General features: G+C 55.3%; 1 protein-coding gene across 4 annotated transcripts in view; it reads right to left on the reverse strand.

Moving 5' to 3' along the window:
• DAB2IP (DAB2 interacting protein) overlaps positions 1–21,970 on the reverse strand; it is a 165,077-nt gene that overhangs the window by 132,845 nt on the left and 10,262 nt on the right. The window contains exon 1 of one of the 4 annotated variants that reach the window (XM_058672224.1): positions 12,776–12,883. The exons of 2 other annotated variants lie outside the window; for them this stretch is intronic. In XM_058672224.1, the coding sequence (XP_058528207.1) occupies positions 12,776–12,878 (103 nt within the window). In that variant the 5' untranslated portion in view covers positions 12,879–12,883. Of the gene's footprint in view, positions 1–11,793; positions 12,008–12,775; positions 12,884–21,970 lie in introns of those variants that run through there. One more of the 4 variants, XM_058672231.1, reaches the window with a different exon arrangement.

The following is a 21,970-nucleotide window of genomic DNA, read 5'->3' on the forward strand; positions in this document are numbered from 1 at the left end:
AAATGTCACCTGTGTATGGGTCTTTGATATTTGTGCCCGTGACTGCTCTGCCTTCTTCCAGGGCAAGGTGCCAGGATTCCTCATTCCCACTCCTAGCCCAGTGGAACGACACAGACCCAACATCCAGATGCTTCCTTGAGTTCTTTAAAATTGGTGAGCCTGCAACATCCTTTGAGCTAGCACCAGTTTGGGCAAGGGCCTCTGTCTCACAACCAAAAACTGACCCCCATGTAGCACTGAGCCAGGCTTATACTACACTGCACAGCAATCCAGCAGGGCTTCCAAGTCACTGTGCCGGCTCCAACTAATGGCTCTGATGGAGTCACAGAATCCAGCTCCAGCTAACAACTAACAGAGTAGTCATCTCCCCTCACCTGAGGGCCCTTCCCTCCTCTACTGGCATAGGAGGAGCTCTCCACATCCTCTCAGGCCCACCAGAGTCACAGACTGAGGGTCAGGAGCCCTTGCCCCACTGTCATAAAAATATGTATTTATTTGAAAGGCAGAGTGACAGAGAGAGCTCATGCATCCACTGGTTCACTCCCCAACAGGCAGGGCTGGGCCAGGCTGAAGCCAGACATCAGAAACTCCATCCAGGCTTCCCACATGAGTGAAGAAACTCCATCCTTAGGCCATCATCGTCTCCCTGGCAGGTACACCAGCAGGAAGCTTGATCAGAAGTAGAGGGAGATTCCCAGCCAGGATTGGAATCACATGTATCCCAAGGCATCCCAAGCAGCAGGCATCCCAAGCAGCAGCTTAAGCAGCTGTGCCACAACACCCACCACCAGCACCATGTACACATCACCCGGGCCTCCATCTCTCCATCTGTGAGCTGAGCCACGTGACTCCAGCGGGGGTACCTCCTAGGGGAAGCGGTCACTATGGCCAAGGACAGGCTGCAATACCCTTCCTCCAGTGGGTGGAGTGGGCAGAGGAGATGGGAAAGAGAATCTCCTGGAAACGTCCACAGACCTTCCAAAATGAGAGCCGGGCCAAGCTATACCTCCCACATCCAGAGTGTATGTTGGCACTGGCGGCCCTTGGCCAGAGATCATCTCTGGGAAGAAACCCACCTCTTGCTCTTTCTTTCATTTTCTTAAGATTTATTTATTTTTATTGCAAAGTCAGATTTACAGAGAGAAGGAGAGACAAAGAGAAAGCTCTTCCATTCAATGATTCACTCCCCAAGCAACCACAACAGCCAGAGCTGAGCCGATCCAAAGCCAAGAGCCATGTGCTTCCTCTGGGTCTCCCCCACACGTGTAGGATCCCAAGGCTTTGGGCTGTCCTCAACTGCTTTCCCAGGCTACAAGTAGGGAGCTGGATGGGAAGTGGAGAAGCCGGGATTAGAATCAGCGCCCATATGGGATCCTGGCACATGCAAGGCGAGGACTTTAGCCACTAGGCTACTGTGCCAGGTCCTCTCTTGCTCTTTCTATCCACCAAACAGATAAACCTCTCCAGTCACATTAGCCTCCCCTGCAGGGCCATACCACATTGTTTCTGTACCCCTGTCAAACCAAAGCAACTCGCTCTGGCCCTGCCAGGGGACCACAGTGCCTTGGGCATCAGGTGGCAGAGCCAGCCCTCAGTCCAAAAGAAAGGGTAGGCCAATCTACAGCAGCTGCTTTCCTGTAAGTCTCCCCCCATTTCTAGCACCTGCTGGGCTCTCAGGGGACAAAGAGAGGGTCGGGGCCAAGCTGTGGCCCACACCCAGGACAGAGCTGTCTGTGGTGAAGGGATAGCTGGTCCATGGCACCTGACAAACTCCTCACTTTGCCTCAGCAAACCTGCCCCTGCTGTGTGAGAGTCTCGCATCTTGCACTCCAGAAGGGAAACACTATGAGGTCTGAGGCATGTGCATATTCACCAAGCAGCCACAGCAGCACCACTGATCTCCTATCACCCACCTGTGGGAACCCCCCCGCCCCCCGCTCCATCTCCTAACACAACATTCAGCAGCTCTGAGTGCCCAACATCAGTTACTCCAAGAACAAACCTGGGCAGACAGGCCTAGCCTGAAGGCAGCTCACACCAGCCTGGTGAGATGGTGTGCCCAGGAGGAATTGAGAAAACAGAGAAGAATCTGTTCTCCAGAAAGGAAGGGGACAGGCATGTACCATTCCCCAGAAAGCTTCCCCAGTCTCTGCTTTGTGGGTGGCATCCCTGCAGGAGGAAGCCACAGCACGGCCACCGGAGCCCACAGCAAGTTGGAAGGAGCCCAGCTCCCCGACCCTCACCCGGTCCCACTAGGTGCTGTGTTTTCCTGTCCTGTCTTGGGGCAAGAGGGTTGGGGGAGAGGGAGAAGGAGCACAGGACTCCTGGGACCCACAGGCTTGAGGACACAGCCCGCGTCACCCCTATAACAAGATCACAAGCTATCCAAGAGCAGGTCGCTGGCTACCACACTGCCCCTTCCTGGTCCTGGGCATCCACACAGGGAACCTGCTAGATGATGCAGAGGTGAGACAGGGACAGACTGTGGGTATTCCTGTTACTGGCTCCTGCATGAGCCCCATAGCCTTGGTTTCTTTATCTGAAATGGGGAGACAGAGTCATACCAATGCAGAGAGAGCTATGATACCACCTTGCCCAGAGCATCTCTAAGTAGCCAGGGTATTGCCAGGGAGAAGCTATTCTGCCAACAGAGGTTTGGAAGGTTCTGGAAGACACCAAGTGGAGCAGGTTTCTCTACTGCAAGACTTCTCAGAGCCTTTTGAAGCTGCACATGTGGATTGGGGTTGTAACAAAGGGGCTATGAAGGATGCAGGCTTCTCTCCAAGGCAGCTTTGAGAGTCACTGCTCTGTAGGACACAACATGGAGGGCTAGCAATGGCTACTGACCTGAGATCAGAGCTAAGAGCAAAGTGTGGTCTGGGGTCTTCCTGGGCAGTGATGGGAACGAGGCTACATGCAGAGGCAGAGAGCCCTGGGCGTGCTGTGTGAGCAAGTCAAGGCGAGAGAGGCAGGACAGAGAGGGCCTCAGGCTGCAGGCACCGTGAGGGTTGGAAAGCACCTTGGGGCAAGAGGATGGCTTCCAGAAGTACCCTGCATGTGCTGGGCACTATGGGAGGCCCAGCTTGGAATGGCACCCCCATTGCCCTCTCTTAGTTGCCAATGACAAGTCATGTGGCTGTCCCAGTTCTTTCTCCGCTAGCCAAGTGTAAGGATATGGACTAGAAGCTGCCAGCACATCTTTATCAGCAGAACCTTGTCCCTAACCAATATGCTTCCCTGCCCCGGAGTCACAATGGGTGGGGCAAAGCCAGTGGCAGCCATACTGCCAAGCCAGGGAGACAAGCTACTCATTCCTGGCCACCCGAAGCTTGATCTTTTATTCATGTCCTGCCTGACGGATGGACTACACTTCCCGCATATGCCCATCAGTCACCCACTGTAAATATTTAAAGGGAGTCAGTTCAGCCATCCCCTGTGCATGAACAGGACGTGAAAAAGCAAGTTGGCATTGGGAGGGACACATGGCCAGAGAGAGGCAGCGTGATTTATGGTGGCACACGTGTGGTTTCTGTGGGGGCTGGCGGAGCAACGCTACAAGGACGCAACTCTTTGTGGAGGGAGGTGACGGCCTTGTCATCAACTATCTCAGCCTCATCTTGTCCCAGCAGCAAAGGCACCAGGCCGCTTCCTGCCTTCACACTGGAGAGGAAGTGAAATCTCTGGACTCCATTCAATTAGGTAATTAACTGGACAATGCAATGAGAAATTCCAGCAATGATACTTGACATCCCCAAGCTGGCTGGCTCTGGTTGGCTCGTGGGCGAAGAGGACATGGACAACAAGCAGGAACGCAGGCAGCTCAGAGCGGGTTCCTGCCATGGCGACTTATAATTATGGGCACTCACGGGGCTGGCTCTGTGATAGCGCTTCACACACCTCACCCCACCAGAGACTCAAAACAACTTGGGGACATGGGCGGCCTGATGAGCTTCATTTCGTGGTTGGGGAAACTGAGGTACAGGCAGTGAAATGACCTGCCCAAGGGCATGAGGTTACAAAACCAGCTGCCTCTTCAACCTGCGTCTTCTGCCTCCATGGTCCAATGTTCCCCTTCCAGAAGTATGTCCAAAACAAAAGTGGGCTGTGGGCAAGCTCTGATCAAATAGGGAAACTGAGGCAAGAAGAGGCACCACCTCCCTCTCTCCCCACATCCTGAGTGTCCTGCCTGCCAAGCCAGGGTTGCCCCACAACCCAATTTTGTCATTCCTGTTTGTAGACTACCCAGGGCCAGCGCCTGCTCTGTTATCTACACAATTCTCAATCCCCTACCCCACAAAAAAAGGTGGGGGATTCTGGGAGTCCCCAAGAGGGGTAGCCCCACCTCCAGCACCTTCACAGGCATCCATAATTCCACCCTTATGGCACAGCCCCTGGGGAAATGCAACAGCCCCTTGGAACTCCCAGCCTTCAGGGCTCCATACTTTCTCTACCAACTCCCTTTATTCTTCATTGACACAGGCTCTCTTGACAACCGCTGTTCGGAAACACTTCAATTTTCCATTGCGAGTCCCTGTGTAGCTTTTCAAGAAAAATGAATCCATCACAAAGTCTCTTGAATTCAGACCTTACCCTCCCTAGAACCACCATCCCCTAGAGGCAGCGAGATACTGGCTAGGGAGTACCTTGAGACCGCTGCCAAGGTGCTCTGGCCAGAGCTCACATCCAGGCTGCAGCTGCCCCACCAGGCTCGTGCAGGCTTGCAGGCAAGCTCCTCGGTGCTACCCCTAAGTTCCAAACCAAGGCCAGGAGCTCCCTCCAAACCTGCACCAACATCTTGGCAGTCATTCCAGTCCACAACATTCAGTGGAAGCCTGCTGTAAAGATTCTTCTAGAAGAGTACAGGCAATGGATCAACAGCAGTATGAAGAAGCCAGCAAGCCACAGGGAATGCAAAGACACGGCTGGTGTTAGGTGATAAGGTGATACAATGCTTCCTAAAGTGCCCATCCTCTCACATAGCCTGGATACAGCCACACCTGCTCCCCATCCGCCTGCTCAAGGACAGCATTGCAGAGAGAAGACACAGGGAATGCTCACTCCCTCAGGGAGTAGCCCAGCAGCTGGAAAGCACAGTGGCTAAGATCCCTGGTGCTCTGGGCTGTGGTGTTAGGAGGACTTGCACCCAAACCCTCAGTGAGTGGCTTCAGGCAAGTCACTCCCCTTCCTGGGCCTTGGTTTCCTCCTCAACTGAAAACAGAGCTGACAGCAGACTTCACGCACCACTGTTTATCCTACAACAAGCCAGAACTGCTGGTGGGTTTTTCTTTTTTCTTTTCAGATGTATTTATTTATTCAAAAGGCAGAGTGACAAAGAGAGAAGGAGAGACACAGAGAGATCTTGCATCCTCTGGTTCACTCTGTCAAATGGACGCAGAAGCCAGGACCTGGTCAAGCCAAAGCCAGGAACCTGGAACCCCGGGTCTCCCACGTGGGCGACAGAACCCCAAACACTTGGGTCATCCTCCACTGCCCTTCCTGCATTAGCAGGAAGCTGGACCCAAAGTGGAGCAGTCAGGACTCAAACCCAGCATCACCAGTGGTGGCCTGTCCTGCCTCCCTGCAATGTCAGTCCCTGCTGGGTATTTAGATCATCATCCAGAGAGGTTGTGGACCTTGTCTGGGGTCACACAGCTGGGGGGAGTGAGAGCCAATGCCAGCGGCTAACCCCAACTCCAGTAGAGGCTCTTTCTTGACACTAAGCCAGTCTGCTGGGAAGCTATGGGATGACACAGCCCCTACCCTAAGTGCTAGGCACACCCCAGTGGCTTCCCGAGGCCTACAGTTCACAGGCCAAGTACAAAGTCCCAACCAACACGTTTGTTTTTCTGACTCGCTCACTTACAAAAGTCAACAAGTGGCTGAGTGAAAGTTCTCAAACCTTGGCAGCCTCCCCCACTCTCCACCCTGCGCAGAGGTGAGCGAGGGGTGACCTCATCCCATGACTAAGTTGCTGCCGATGCCAGGAGTGCTCTCTGGGAACCTGTGGGCTTGGCACGGCTGCCTCCCAACCCCCAGAGCAACCCAGGCTGCCAAACCGGGCTTCACAGTGCTGGAAAGCCTTGGCAGCGGGGTGGAGCTGCACGCGGACCAGGACAGGTCTGGAGAAGCCGGGCTTAGTCGCGAGCTGACCACAAAGGCTCAGGTTAAAGGAAGGCCTCTATCCAACTAATCCAAAAATCCACAGATCACACCAGAACACTGCCAGTAGTTCATCCAGCCTGGCTCCAGTTTAGCACCTGCCTTACCCACCAGGGCCTTGGCCTAGCTGGGAAAGGAGCAAGGAGTTAATGAAGGCATCAGTTAGTAGGCAATCAGCTGGCAGTACAATATGCAGCTAGCATTGCTGCAGGAACAGCAGCAGGTGCAGGGAGAAGTTGGGTCCGAGTGGGAACCTCCCACCAGCCTGTGACAGTGGGGGAGGCAGGAACCCACCCTGGTGGTCCAGGCTCACACTGGGGCGGGGACCATGGTGTCATGGGCACCAAACATCTTGGAAAGGTCCCAGCGAATCGGCCATGAGAGAAGCGCCTTCCCCCACTTCCTCCCTCTCACCCAGCTCCTCACTCAGAGAGACTGGATAGCTAGGAGGACCCAGGTTGAAAAGAAGAATCCAGAGCACCTCTGTCCCAGACTGCCTTTGCATCCTGCTCACCGCCCTCAAGATCCAGGGACAGCAGAGACGAGATGTCCTCTCTGCACAATGGTGCAAAGTTCCAGACGAGGCAGTAGGGATGGACAGGTATGTGCTGAGGGTTTTGGGAACCCTCCACCAAGTATGAAATACCAAGCAGTAGCCCAGTTGGGGCGTGGGGGCCGGTGTGGAGGGGGTGCTGCTGCTGCCGCAGGTGACAACTGAGATTGGCAACCTCACTGGGCTACATGATAATATCCACAGTTCTCCTTGCAGCAGCATTGGCGACCCCACTCCAGGCCGGGGTCCACATGGTAACTTCCTGCTTTCATCTCATTCCCACCTTACCTTCACCCCCACAGCCTTCCTCCAGTCCTAATGGGCTATAATCAGCCATCGGTGGCTCCCAGGCCCCAGACGAGCCTTTGCTCCTAAAACCTTGATTCACCATTAGGCTTCTTGCCATCCATGTGGTCCTGCTTACACACCGGCCCCTATTGTTTTCAGCAAGCCCTACCCTCGGCGGGGAGGGTGGGGGACACATACACACACAGGTCACAGGAACTGGGCCCCTATGGAGCAAAGCATGGAGATGCAGGGGGCCGGGGCACAGTGCTGGGGGACTTCAGAGACAGTGTCAGCCAGCAGCCAGGCTTGTGCCCCTGTGGGTTCCTCTACAGAGCTGCCAGCACCTCCGCTAACGGCGGCCCAGCCGCTCCCAAGACAGCCCAGCCGAGGGGCTCTGTGCAGCATCAAGTGTGACGCTCAGGCCCAAGGGACCAGGACAGCTATTTTTAGCTCTCTACATCCTGGCCGAAAAACAAACCCCTCACACGCCCTGCTGATCCCTATCAGAGGGGCTGCCGGGAGCCTCTGGGAATTCTCTCCTCCCGGAAGCCAAGCCAGTGTGGATGACGGCCCCTCTGCCAGGAAAGGCTCCCAGGCCCCGACTGCAGCCTGCGCCAGCTGCCACTGTGTCTGCCCCCAGCAAGCAGCCATTCTTGGCTGGTCTTGCTTGTCACAAGAGATGACTGGACAAGGCCACCAAAGACGCTTGTCAACAAGGCTGGTCCTGCTCCAGGTCACAGCCCTGAGATACCTGTAATAGAAGGTTCCAGTGTGTGTGGTGGGGGTGTCACTTCAACCAGGAAGGCCACAGCGACAAAGGAATAATACGAAGGGCCTCAGGTGGCCTATCTGGACAAGGGATTTGGGGACCATCTGAATGTCTAAGCAAACCCTCTCTGGCCCCGACATCCCCCAGCCACTGTGACCTACAACCAGAGGGGCTCCTGGGTGTGCCACAGACAACTCCTTCCCAGCCCCCTGCGGCCACATTACCACAGCTGTCGGGGGCAGAGAGGGGGAGACGGGGGTTCCCGAGGCTCCAAGGGGTGGTGCCTCACATACTAGTGCCCACCCCCAAGTTCCACGTCTGTTCTTTGGTTCCAATTTTGTTCTCTCCTTGGTCCTCTGGGCTTTGGCAACTCGGTCTGAATGTCTTTGGAAATTCAGAACTCAGATGACTCTTGTGTGTTGGGGGACAAGGGGCTTGAGGAGTCATGTGATCCCCTGCCCATCTTTAGCACCCCCTGGTCCTGGCACCTTTACAGCAAACCCTGGGCCCTTTCTGAGAGTGCCACAGGAGCTCTTGTGAATTCAGAAGAACTAGGTGCCTGCCCAGTGGTGGCATGGGGTGGAGAGAGGATGAGCCAGGCCAGGGCAAGGACCTGGGGCCCATCTTAAAGCCAGCAAAATACTACAAAGCTCTTAGCAAGCCTTTACTAGGCTGAGAGAGCCCACACCCACATGTGGGCCTGCTAGAAGAGCCACAGCCAGGTGTGCACATCAGGGTGATGAGACCAACACAGAGGAGAGTACGAATCTGCTGAGGGAAGCAGCAGAGCAGACAAAAGACTGAGACCAGGACATGAGATGCCTCGCGAGAGGGGGCAGGGCCGAGAGTCAGGGCTGTGGCTGGGCTGCTGGGACCTCTCTAGAGGACAGAGCAGAAGACTCTTGGAGGCATGGGGGGGAAGTGGGGAGGAGGGCACGGGGAAGCTGCAGGCAGGCCTGAGGACCCCCCGAAGCCAGCCGCTGGCCAAGAGAGGTTCCAGCAGGCTGGTAGGGTCAGAGGCTGGGAAGGCTGGGGGTCTCTTGGCCGCCATCCCAATCCTCTGGCAAAGTTAGGGTGTGAAACACAGTCTCATTCTCAAGGCAGCAATGTCACCCCACCCGGGCATTCCCCGCCACCTCCCCCAGCCCCAGCCCCCGCCCCCATGATATTTCATGCTCGCTCCTCTCCTCCCCAGCAAGGCAGGCAAAACCTCCCCTGTGAATGCCACTGTCACCACTGTCATCAGAAAAGAACCTTGTTGATGCAGCCCAACAGCCTCTCCCTGCCACCATGCTTACCCCATAGCCAAGGAAACTCGGGTCTTACATGACTGGGCTCCACCTGCTTACCACCCAGATCTGCCAGCTTGCAGGTGAGAGTCCTGGCATCAAGGCCATCACACATGGGACAGGAAAACAGGAAGGTATGGGACATGTGCTGATCATTAGGGGCCCCAGGCTCAAGACCCAGGCCTACCACCCTTGTCCCCTACGCATGTACCTGCTATGTCATTGCTGCTTTCTTGTCCACAAACACCTGCTTAATAGCGCCCTGCTCTCTCAGCAGGACCAACCAGGATAAGGCCAGAACAAGCACCCTGCCCCTGGCACGGCCAGATAGCTAGAGCCTGCTAAGGTCTGTGCAGGCAATCCTTTTTACCCAGAACCTTCCTAAAGCACCAGCCCAGCCTAGCCCAGCCTGCGGTCACTTAACCAACCTGCTGGTTGCCCACTTAACAGTAGAGCAGCCCTTCAGGGTAAGGGAATGATGGCTTCACACCAGATTTCACAGGCAGGTGCGCACACAGCCAAGTCAATTCACTTTCCTACTAGCTGTGATGATGGCAAGGCCATGATGGGAGTATGGATGAGGAAGGCAGGTGTGACTGGGGTTGTCTTAGGGGGCCCTGGTCCTATCTCCAGGCCCACCCCCACACTCCACCATGGCTCACATTCAGTTTCTCAGTGCTCCTGACCCCTGACATACACAGAGATATGGGTGTGACCACAGCACACCTGCCTTACAGTCTGGACAGAGCCCCTGGGGAGGAAACGATTCATAAGGCTCTCAAACTATGTGCAGAACAGCCTGGAGAGCAGAGCCGAGGAATCTGCACTTTCACAGGCACCCAGGGTGCTTGTGATAAAAGCCTTGCTTGCCCACAGCACAGGCTCAGGTGCATCCGTGCACCTGCACACGTGTGTCCAGGCGCACACATGTGCACACACACACACAGCCCTGAAGGCAAGCATGGGCTCTAAAGATACATGCTGTGTTTGGGGTGTGAGGTACAGTCCCAGTCCTGTGATTGTCAGATGGGTGACTCCCTTAATCTCCCCAACCCTGTTTCTTTACATGCAAATGCCAGTCAGGAGGACCTGAGGTGGCCTTAAGGATGCAAGGAAATTCAGCAGAGCTCTCAGCATGGGTCCTGGGCACAACACTCAGAACTTTAAACTGGCTACCCCACATTGGGCTGAGTGTTTAGTGTTTGTTTAGTGCCTAAAGGGAAGAATGCTAGCTCCCAGGGAACCATTACGAAGGGCCAGTAATTGAAATCCAAAGATTGTCCTGGCACCTGCAGGAACAGGACAGGGGACACAGATTCTGGGTCCACACTGGAGCTGCCCACTTTTGGAGCCAGCTGCCCAGAGAGCCACTGTCACTGCAAGAGTCTAGAAGGACCAGGCGCTCACCAGGCAGGGGGACGCAGTGCCGCTAGGGGAAGGCAGTAAGCTGGCAGAGGGAAAAGATCTTGCAGGTGCCAGTGGGCTAGGTTCTGCCCTCATCCCCTCTCCCCACCATGCTGGTTCCTTGCTGCTGACAGCTGTAACCCCCAGGCCTCCAGAGTGACACACAAGTCAGGAAGGACAGAAGCCTGCTGGGGAAACGGCTGGAGAGAGTTGTCCTCATTTCCATGGGAAACCAGATGCCCCTGGGAGGGGAAGGGTATGCGTCTACTGAGGGGAAACCGAGGCACAAAGGCTTGCAGCCTCTCAGACAGCAAGAAGGCCCAAGCTTCAGGCTGCAGGCTGGGTGCTCAAGCTGGTTCCTATGAACCAAAAGCTCACCATTCCCCCTATGTGTGGGGGTAGGGGAGTGCCGGAGGGGAGGGAGGGAGGGACCCTTCCTGCTCAGAAAGAATAAGCAACCTGCACAGCAGGGGCTGAAGTTTGAATCGTTCGAATCCTGGGAGTTGAGTTTGGCTTTTAACTCCCAGGTATAATATTGTCTTAGGAAAACACAGAAATTAACATGGAGTTAATGTTCAAGATTACCATCTTTCTCAGCGTCGAGAGCCTCACCCACCCACAGCCAGAATTAAGGTGGACTTTCCCCCACTCAACAGCAGAAGGGGGCGGGGAGGGGCGTATCCACGTGACTAGCGCCCGAGGGCTCGGAACAGGACCACCCAGAAACCAGCAACCCTGCTATCAGCGCGGCGCACAAGGAGTGGGAAGGTAAACGGCTCCGGCCCCGTCCCACTCTGCTTAGATCCAGGTGTTTCCAAGAAGGCGTAATTCAAAACAGCCCAGGAAAAGGAAGCTTGGCACCACCTGCACGACCCCGACCGGCTAGGCCGGAACAAAAACCACCACAAACACCCTGGGCACCCCGGGGGCGACGGGCGCTCGCCACCACGGAGGTCCCCGGGCGAACTGGAAAGCAGATCTGAGGTTTTAGGTTTTAGGAGGCGGCTGAAGAAAGCCCCCTCCCCAGCTCCACTTGCGCCAGCAGCGGGCCCCAGCTGGGATTGTCTTCCCCGGGGCCGCTCCTGCGTGATCCTCCCCGGAGCACCCAGCGACAGCCACGGGGCCGCGCCGGGAAGGGCACCGGGTCAGCACGGGGCGCCAGAATCTTGCAGGGCGGAAGAGGTGGCACGTGAAGCCAAGTCGGGGCCCGCGGCTGCGCCCCGAGCCCCCGCCCGTGGCACTAATCCCCTCTACCCCCCAGAAGGGATCGCACCCGGAACCCTGCAAGCTTCTCCCGCACCGCACCCCGCAGCCTGACCCGCCGGCCCTACCTCTCTACGCGCCTGCCGGGCCGCGGGGCGCTGCCATCCCAGAGGCTCCGGAACCCGAGCGGCCCGGGGCTGGGGTCGCCAAGTCCCGAGGTCGCCGAGCGGCAGCAGTAAAGTTTGCGTGGCGCCAGCTGGAGCGGCGCGGGCCGGGCGGGCGGCCGGCTCCGCGCCTCCCCGGGCGCCGCGGCTCTCGGGCTCCGGGGCTCCTCGGCCACCCCGGCCGGCCTGGCCCGGCCAATCGCAGGCCCAGCCGGCCAGGGCTCCGCCCGCCCCGCCGGAGCCCGAGCGGGGGCGGGGCGGGGCGCACCTGTTTGGTCGCGGGACCCGCCACCCCTCGCACGCCCCCGTCCGGCCTGCTCAGGGGGATCCAGGCCAGGCTGCACGCCGCCCAGCCAGGGGTCTGGACTACACCTCGGACAGTGCTGGGGCAAGCAAGAACGCCGGGCTGAGGAGTGGCGAGTACCTTCATGGGCTCCCTTCCATTCCCTAACTCTTCCCCCAGCCCCAGGAATCTTAGTGCATCCTCCGACCCTTTGAACTCTCCTGTGCTCTGGCTCCGATTTCAGGGCGGCTGTGGACTGAGGGCCAACATCACAGCTCCGGAAGAAAACCGATTATGCCCGACAGAAATGTCTCAAGGACCCCAGCCCGCCAGGGTCCCCACTCTAACGCATGCTTGCGATCTGCTTTAGCGATCTCCCGCTAACTGATCTCGCAAGCACAACAAATATTATTAACGTCTGACAACTGTGTCGACCCCTTTCCCAGATGGGAACACTGAGGCCGGAGCCAGACAGGTGACAAGGGCAGGGGATCGCCCGTGTTTCCCATCGTGGTGGCAAGACTGAACCCCTTTACCATCGAAAAAGTGGGTCTTTCCCGGCTTGGGGTCCCGGCCACGGACCTCCTAGCCATTCCCCTCGTGGCTGAACCAGGGTCGATCGGGAGACCGAGGCCTGCGGGCGCCCGCGCCAAGCGGCCTTACCTCGGCGGCGGAGCGAGTCCTGGCAGAGCGCGCCCGCGGGAGGCCCCAGCAGGGGCAGCGAGGCCCAGGCGAGCGCACGGGACACCGCGCCTCCGCCTCCCATCTCGGCCCGCGGCCCTTCCACCCTCCGCCGCACCTGTGGGGCCAGCGCTGCGGCCGCGGCCTCCGCCTCGGGGGTCGCTCCCGGGGCCCGGCCCGGGCTGGGTGGCGGCGCGCGGGACTGCCAGGTTCCTCCGGACTGGCAGGGCCAGGACTCCCTGGGCGGCGGCCCGCGCGCGGGCGGGCGCAGGTGGCCCCGGGCAGGGCGCTATTTTTAGCCAGAGCTGCACTCCCTGTCCGACCGACAGAACCAGTTGACTCGGCCGCTCGGGCAGGGCCTGCGCCGCCGCCGGAGCTCCCCGGAAAGGCCCGGGCTGCTCTGCTGAAAGCTGATCCTTCGCATTCCTGCCTCTGGTTCGCGGGGAAGCCGGCAGCGTCCTCTCTGAACCCAGCGCCTGGGCCCACGGCCAGGATAGGGGCTTTGCAAACTGGCAAGGAAGCCCAGCCAGCCTTTCTTATGCTGACTTCACTCCTCGGAGGACTTGCCCTAAAATGCCTACTCACGGCCCCTGCTTTCCCACTGGTCTCCGGAACTCGGGCCCAAGCTGGCAGAGGCTGGAGTCAGCTCAGAGTCACTCAAGAATGAAGAAAGGACAGCATGCGGGCAGCAGATTCAGCCTGGGCATCGTGGACAGGATGGATAGATGGGTTGGTGTTGATGTCTGCCCCAGCCCAACTCTGGCTGTGTGAGACCAATGACGGCACCTCCGTGCCTCAGTTTCCTCTTCTGTGGGGGTCAAGAGATGGTGTTTGGGATGTTTCTTCCGTGGAACAGTTCTATATTTAGAGATAGGGATGCTTTTCAGGAAGCCACTCTCTCTTGTCCTTCAAGGCAGGCACCCAAAAAGTTACAAGGAAACCCTGAGTATCCTTAGGATAGTAAAGTGGATCATCAGACTAGAATTAGAGACTACCAAAATAGATCCACACATGTAGGGAAACTTGATATTTGGCAGAAGTGGCAAGGCAAGGACAGTAGGCAAAGGTGGACTTTACTATAAATGGTGCTGGACTGATTAGATGTCCATTTGAGAGAGAAAGAGAGAGAGGGAGGGAGGGAGGGATGGAACCCCTACCTCACACCATGGAGGAAGGCTCAGTCTAAGGTATACTGACCACTTCAACACAAGAAGCCCATCAAAAGGCAAGTGAGTCTTTAAGACCCCCAAAGCACAAACCCATGGAGAAGAAGGTGGATACATTTAGTTAAAATGTAAAAACTTGTGTTAATCCAAAAAAGCTACTGGCAACTCGCTATCGGAAAGTTACCCAGAGTCTTCTACAAATCGCTTTTCAAAAGAAACTATAGGAACTTGAGCGAGCTTTATGAACAGGCAAGTGCATAAGAGAAAATCTGAGCAGCTGATAAACAGATGCCAAGAGAGTCTGTACTGGGAATCAGGGAAACGCAGACTCTAATCCCAGGAAAGTGCTGGTTCACGTCTGTTAGACTGGTGCTCAGAGTCTGACATGAGACTGAAGTGTCCATGAGAAGGGAGGCTGGTCCTCATCTGGTGGAAGGAAGGAGGGTGGTGCAGCTACTCCAGCAAACAGTTCAGGAGCCTTTGGAAGTGCCTGGCTCCGCACAGCCCAGGAACTGGTCTTCACTACTGGAGCACCCCTGGCAAAGTGTTGCCACAGTGTTTGCGAATTTGGGGGTGTCATCGGGAGGAAAAGGCGTGAAGCATGCAGCGCAGGTGACATTCTACACTACAGTGAAAACAAGGGCCAGGGACTCATTAGCATAATGATGAAGGAAGGGAGGGAGAGGGCTCTGCCCATTTTGCAAGGTTTGATTTCTTGGGCGAGAAGTACACAGGTGTTTGTCTTATTCTTTGTAACTTTACAGCTTCTTTTAAGGGTTCAACTTTATCTAGTGGTTCAGACAGCACTTGGGAATGCTGCTGTGCAAGACCTTGACCCGGCTGCTGTGGACTTTTGGGAACTCAACCAGCAGGTGGGAGATCTCTCTTTTACCTGCTCTCTCCCTCCTTGTCAAGTAAAGGAAATGAACTTTTTTCTGGGGAGGGCATTTAATGCAGGAGTTAAGTTGCCACTTGGGATGCCAGCATTCCACTTCAGGCTGCCTGGGTTAGTCATATCTCCACTTCTCACGCCTGCTCCCTGCTACTGTGTACCCTAGGCGGCTTCCTACACCGTGGACAACCTGTTTGAGTTCCAGGCTTCTGCCTTCAGCCCAGTCCAGCCTCAGGTGCTTTTGACATTTGGAGACTTGACCAAAGGATGGGCAATCTCACCTGCCTGCCTGTCTCTCTTTCTGTCTTTCAAATAAAAAAAATAATGGTTCTTTTTTAATTCATGGAAACTAGAATCAAAAGGTGCATTTATAAAAATGTAAACTAAAAAAAAAAAAAAAAAAAGTTGGGGTCAGTATGGTAGCCCAGAGCAGCTAAAGTCCTTGCCTTGTATGTGCTGGGCTCCCATGTGGGCGCCAATTCTAATCCTGGAGGCCCCACTGCCCAACCAGCTCCCTGCTTGTGGCCTGGGAAAGCAGTCGAGGATGACCCAAAGCCTTGGGAGACCTAGAAGAGGCTCCTGGCTCCTGGCTTTAGATTAACTCAGCTCTGGCTGCTGCAGCCACTTGGGGAATGAGTCAACAGACAGATCTTCCTCTCTGTATATCTGACTTTCCAATAAAAATAAATAAATTTTTAAAGATAATAAATAAATCTTTTTAAAAAAACGTTAGGATGGGGCCCGGCGGCGTGGCCTGGCAGCTAAAGTCCTCGCCTTGAACGCGCCGGGATCCCATAGTTGTGCCAGTTCTAATCCCGGCAGCTCCACTTCCCATCCAGCTCCCTGGTTGTGGCCTGAGAAAGCAGTTGAGGACTGCCCAAAGCTTTGGGACCCTGCACCCACGTGGGAGACCTGGAAGAGGTTCCTGGTTGCCGGCATCGGATCGGCGCAGCAACGGCCATTGCGCTCACTTGGGGAGTGAATCATCGGATGGAAGATCTTCCTCTCTGTCTCTCCTCCTCTCTGTATATCTGATTTTGTAATAAAATAAATAAATCTTTAAAAAAAAGTTAAGGTGCAGAGCGAGCACAGAAAATCCTGTTGCAATCCTCTTTCCTTATGTAAGTAACAGGGTCATCAAGTCAGCCAAGCACTGGGCCCAAAGCCAGGCTTGGGAACACGTGCTCAATAAATCCAAAGCACATGAACAGCCCTGGACCCAGTCTCCCCTGGAGTCCCTCAAACCCCAGTCCTCGGCAGCTGCCTCCCATCCCAGCTCCACTGCACCATACAACTGGGGCTATCTGAGCCACAATGCTATCATGCCTTCATGTGTTTGTATAACTGCTTACCCTTCTTAGAATGCCTGTCTTGCTTACTTCCCACCAAGGGCCAGGGTCAAGGCCTATTTCTCCCACAACAGCCCAGAGCAGGCCTTCAAGACTCTAGGGAATCCCTGTGAGGTCTTCAGGGACTCCCCCAGGCATACGGATCCATAACACCTGTTTGCTTCCCTGCCTGCAGTTAGTTCCTTGTAGACTGTTGCCACTGGCTACAGGTATGTCTCCTGCACCAGCTGGGCCCTTCCAGGTCATCATCTGAGCCGACACTGCATCCCTACCACCTGCACAGGGCCTGGCCTGGGGGTTTGTTGAGTGAATTTAAGGGCCAAGTGGACCCAAGTCCTAAGATACCTGCAGGAGTCCTGGCAAACTCTGCCCCTATTGGAGCTACTACTACTACTACTTGGCCTTCAAGGAGTGTTCTTGGTGGTCATGTGACCTCTGGGGTCCATGAGGGCTGGGTTCACTCCCAGGCTGAGCCTCTTACCAGCTGTGCGATGCAGGGCAATGCTACTGAGACTCTTTGAGCCTCCCCTCCCAGGTTCATGCAACCAGAACAGGACTCAGTCTTACCACAAAGGGTTATTGTGAAGCTCACAGAGCTGAAGCTCTGAAATTCGCAGCCCCATTCTTGGGCCAGGTAGGAATTATGTAAATATTGACCAAGAAAGAGATGCCATCAGATGAGGAGTCCAGTTGTGCTACTGCAAAAATGGGAGGTGGATAGAAATTCCAGGGCTGTTGTCCAGTTTTTAAGAAAAGCATGCACTTGGAGGCTGGCCCAAGAGCTGGAAGGGCCAAATGACAATTCCCACGGCTCTTCGCTCCTGTTCTTTGTCCCTCGTACCCTTCTCTGAGCAAATGCATAGCATCTCAGAATCACAGACCCCTTTTCCTGCCCTCCCCTCACCATGACCACTCTGTCCCCCTCAAATCTGTTCTCACATGGCCCCAAGATCCCAGTCTGGCCCCAAGATCCCAGTCTGGCCCCAACTTTTTCTTGCCAGTCTACATCTGGAGGAGGACCAGAGCTTCTGCAGTGAATTCCCACAAGTGTCACCACTATAGATGCAAAATCTGTCCACCTGTCTACCTGCCAGGTGCTTTTGGCTTTTGCAGAGACGTCCCAAGTGAGCATACCCATCCCTCTCTGATTCACATCACACCGAATGAGGCATTACCCCAGTGGCATGGCTCATGGCACTGTGTCCCCAGCAAGCATGCCACCCAAGTTAAGGTATGCCTCATAGCTCAGTATAGACCTCCCAGCTGGGGACAGCAAATAATACTTCCCAACTCGTCTGACCACTTGGCTCCACCTAACCACCTGGACACTTCCACCCCCGTAAATCTCAGCCCCCTCTTCCAGTGTTTCTCCCAGGCCTCTGATTGCCTCTTCCTCTGCTTGTCTGTCTCATCTCATTCAGTGTGGGCTGAATTGACAACTGCTGGTCTCCATCCAGCCCAGCCTGGGGAACTGGGGTCTCTTGCCTGGACTTCATGGAGAGCTGAGCCAGCTACCTGTACCTGCCAGCCCTCCTTCCGGAAGTGCCCATGCACTGATTGTTCCCAGGAGGGCCTAAAGCCCAGCCCCAATCAGGTCACTTGCATGCCTGCTCCCCTCCCAAGCTTCTGGTCAATCATTTACATTGCCTTCATGTGGCTACATGACTCCAGTGTGGTCTCCTGCCATGCTTCCCCTAATCACTCCACTACCTCCAGGGACTTCCAAGCTGCCAGACACACAGCAGCCCTTTGCATGCCAGGTTGTCCCTTGCCTCAGGACTGTGTCATCACTGGCCAAATGTCACACTCCCAGCGCTGGGCGCCCCTGAGCCTTCACAGGGCACCTGTGTTTGCTCATGGTTTTCTCCGCACCACCCCCACCCCGACCACCCCTAGACACACGTCCAGCAAGGGCCCTAGCACCTAGCAAGGTGCTCAGCGAAGGTTGAATGAATGAATGAATACATCAGCTGGCATGCCTCTGTGGGAGGATTTGCTTATCTCTGTTGGATGTGGCTGGCTGCCAGAACTTCTACACCTACACGTGCATGTTTGAGTACTTTTCCACATGCTCTGTGTCGTCCCTCACTTAGTTTCTTACAGTCACCTCTGAGAAGGTTCTAGTATTTTCTGTTTCTTTTGCCAGAAGAGGAAACTGAGACTCAGAGAGTGTAAGCAAATTTACGCAAGATCACCACCATAGGCCAATGGAAGAAAATGGATTCAAACCCAGGCCTGAGTGCAGACGCAGGCTTTGTGATTCTCTCCTGTTGTCCATGCTCTATGGGCCAGCCAAGCACTCACTTCACCACGCGTGGGCTGGTGACCCCTTGATGGGGCAAATGAGGTTCAGATAAGTCTCATCTTTTGATGCATTATGGGATACAGACCCAGGCCCCACAAAAGAGATCTAGAGCAGGAATGGGGGGTGGGGGAGGGAGGGGCCAGGAAGAGGGCAGCTCTGACACAGTGTGCATGCGTGGCAGCCACGGTCACAGGGAGCCACTGTAGGGAGATACACAGCTGGCTTCTGCCTGTGAGACGGCTGAGCATCGAACACTCTGAAGAGGGTAGCAGGTGTCAGGGAAAGGGCCTGGGTTCTGGACAGCATGTGTGGAGGGTGCAGGCCTGTTGCTTTAACTCTGCGTCCCCAGTGCCTCCCATGCTCACCCTGCATCTCCAAGTGCCCGAGTCTAGATCAGCAGCCTGCCTTGGCACCAGCTGTAGTTAAGTAGGACAGTGAGCTGCCTGCACGTGCAGGGGCAGGAGACAGGTAGCAGCATCACCAGGGCTATTGAGGGACTACATGGGCTGAATTGTGGCCCTCGACAGATGCCTCTGGTGTACACTAAGTGCAGCTGTGGATTGTCAAGGCAGAGCATGGGTGGTGGCCCTGAGACCCTGATGCCAACAAGGGATGAGTGTAGGAGGTGCCCCAAGAGCATCTTCTGGGGAGCTGACTGACATGCCAGCATATGTAAAAAGCGTCAAAGTGAGGGCCCGGCGGTGTGGCCTAGCGGCTAAAGTCCTCGCCTTGAACGCCCCGGGATCCCATATGGGCACCGGTTCTAATCCCGGCAGCTCCACTTCCCATCCAGATCCCTGCTTGTGGCCTGGGAAAGCAGTCGAGGACGGCCCAAAGCTTTGGGGCCCTGCACCCACATGGGAGACCTGGAAGAGGTTCCAGGTTCCCGGCTTCGGATCGGCACAGCACCGGCTGTTGCGGCTCACTTTGGGAGTGAATCATTGGATGGAAGATCTTTCTCTCTGTCTCTCCTCCTCTCTGTATATCTGATTTTGTAATAAAAAATAAAAGGGGGGGGGCAAAGCGAGAAGTTAACCAGACACAGAAGTAGCAGTTCAGGCAGGAGTACCAGGAGTGACGGGACAGACAGAGGCAAGGGAGGGAAGAAAGATGGCAAGAGGAAGAGTTTAGCAGAAGGCTGGCGGGGACAACGATGACTGGAGCCTATGGTCTTGGAGGGAAGTGATGGACCTTGGAATGTGCATCCCAGATCTTGCCTTTAGCAAGGGAGGACTCCCTTACCAGGTGTGGGCACCGCTGGGAAGGTGCCCCTACTGTCAGCCCTCCCGGGCTCCAGTGACCCTGCTCCACTATGCCCACAGGGCACGATCAGTGTTGCTATAGCAGCAGTTGAGCACAGGGCATTCACAGGTGGACAGGAGTTGGCGGGGCCCTGTGCTTCTAGGGAAAAGTCCTGCCAGGCTGGAGAAAGTGGCAGATGAGATACAAGATGCCCAGGTCACGGACGTTTCCTATGTACAGTGAACAAGTTTTAGAGTAAGCACCTGCTAGGCAGCATTTGTACCCCTCTCTGCCAGCAGCCCCTTCCACTAGCGGACGCCCCACACTTGATCCCATCAGATTTGATGGCATCCTTTAAACTCCGGTGGGGCTCCCCCATTGTCTGGCTCCTCAGCCAGCCTTCTCCTCAGCCCCTCTCTAAATCTCATCGCCTGTCATCCTTGGCCAGCCCCTTCCACCTCCTGCCTCTTGGTGTTTTGCTCCAGCTACTCCGCCTGCCTACAGAGCCCAGTCATTCTGTCCACTCTTCCAGGAAGCCCCCTAGATTAAGAACACCCCTCTGAGGAACAGCACCAGTATCTTCACTTCTCTGACCCTCTGTATCTGTCTGTAAGATGGACACACTATGTCCTCATCAGCCTGCCAAGGGCATGAAAGTCTGTGGTTTGAAACCATAAGACACATCCTGAATGTTGGTGCCGTTTTTGCCTGGGGCCAGGTCCCTGCCTGGGCATAAATGTTCCTGGATTGGATTTCATTGGCTCCAAAGTCCTAAGTGTTTAGGGTTCACATTGCTCCTTGGATGCACAATGCCCAACAGTGGCACTTACAGCCAACTCCCTGCACTAAGAAGGTCTGAAAAGAAATGAACAATGAGGCCCTGCCATTCTGATTGCATACCTGTTTTGTCCCTCGTTGCCAGGAGGCCAGACTAGCTCTCCTGCAAGACTGCTCTGGTGGCACACACAGTGCTACCCACCTTCTTCCATGACCCGGATCACAAAAGGTGGTTTCTAACAGCCCTGGGAACAATGGCCTGAGAAGAGCCTGGGGTTTGGGCACAGTTACTTGTCTCGGGTAAGTCACCGGAAGCTCTTGCCACAGGCATTCCTGGCTGCATTCTGGCATTGCAGGGGGTTATTTTGCTAATAACAGAGGCACCAAGATCTAATTCACTTTCAACGCCAGCAGGCACTCTCCCAGAACCCTCAGCTCCAGGGCATACCCAGTCGTTAGGTTTGTTCTGTGTCCTTGGAAGAAGTCAGCTTAAGGAGGCCGAAGTTTTCTCACTGCCCCCCAAATGCACCGAGCGGCACAAAAAAACCTGTTCTGGATTTGCCAAGAACCACAGAGCGAAGCCTAGTGACAGAGGGCAGGAGGGGAGGGCTCCCTGTGGAGGGCAAAGCCAGATCAAGGTCAAGAGAATCCCCAAACCACTTCCTGGACAGCCCTGATTTTTCTCACTTTCATTCATTCATTACCTCATTCATTCTTTTTTTTTAAGATCTATTTATGATTTGAAAGTCCGAGTTGCAGAGCAAAGGAACAGAGACAGATATTTTTTTTTTTCCATCCACTGATTCGTTCCCCAAGTGGCCACAGTAGCTAGGGCTGAGCTAGGCAAGCAGAAGCTGGAAACCAGGAGCTTCATCTGGGTCTCCCACGTGGGTGGCAGGTACCCAACATTTGGACCATCCCCTGCTGCTCTCCAAGGCCACAAGCAGGGAGCTGGATCGGTAGTGGAGCAGCTAAGACCTCCATTTAGCACCCATACAAATGGCGACAATTTCACTTGCTACACCATGGCGCCAGCCCCCTCAGTCATTCTTACATTCCATTCTTGGAGTTTCTTCTTGGCAAGACCTGGTCTCTGCTCTTCGCTGTGTGCCAACAACACTGCGAGTCCTGTGGCAGTCTGTTCCTGCTTGCCCTGACACACTTCCAAGTGTTACCACCCATGAGCTCAGCACAGCTCCCAACAGCCTTGTGCTGTGATGAAAAAGCCAAAGTTGGCAGTTTAAGAGGTTTGCCCCGGGGTCACCCATCTGATGAGGGAATTAGTTGAGATTTGACCCTAGACGGAAAATGGAAGAGAGAGTCCCAGCAAGGTGCTGCTTTGATCCAAGTCGACACATTGAGCAAAGGGAGGAGTTGGGACTTGACCCTGAAATCTGGATTCCAATCCTGCTGTTGACTTGGCTGGCACTGGGGAATCTGTAAAAT

Source organism: Ochotona princeps, chromosome 14 (assembly GCF_030435755.1).
Source record: "Ochotona princeps isolate mOchPri1 chromosome 14, mOchPri1.hap1, whole genome shotgun sequence".
In the NCBI taxonomy this organism is placed as follows: domain Eukaryota; kingdom Metazoa; phylum Chordata; class Mammalia; order Lagomorpha; family Ochotonidae; genus Ochotona; species Ochotona princeps.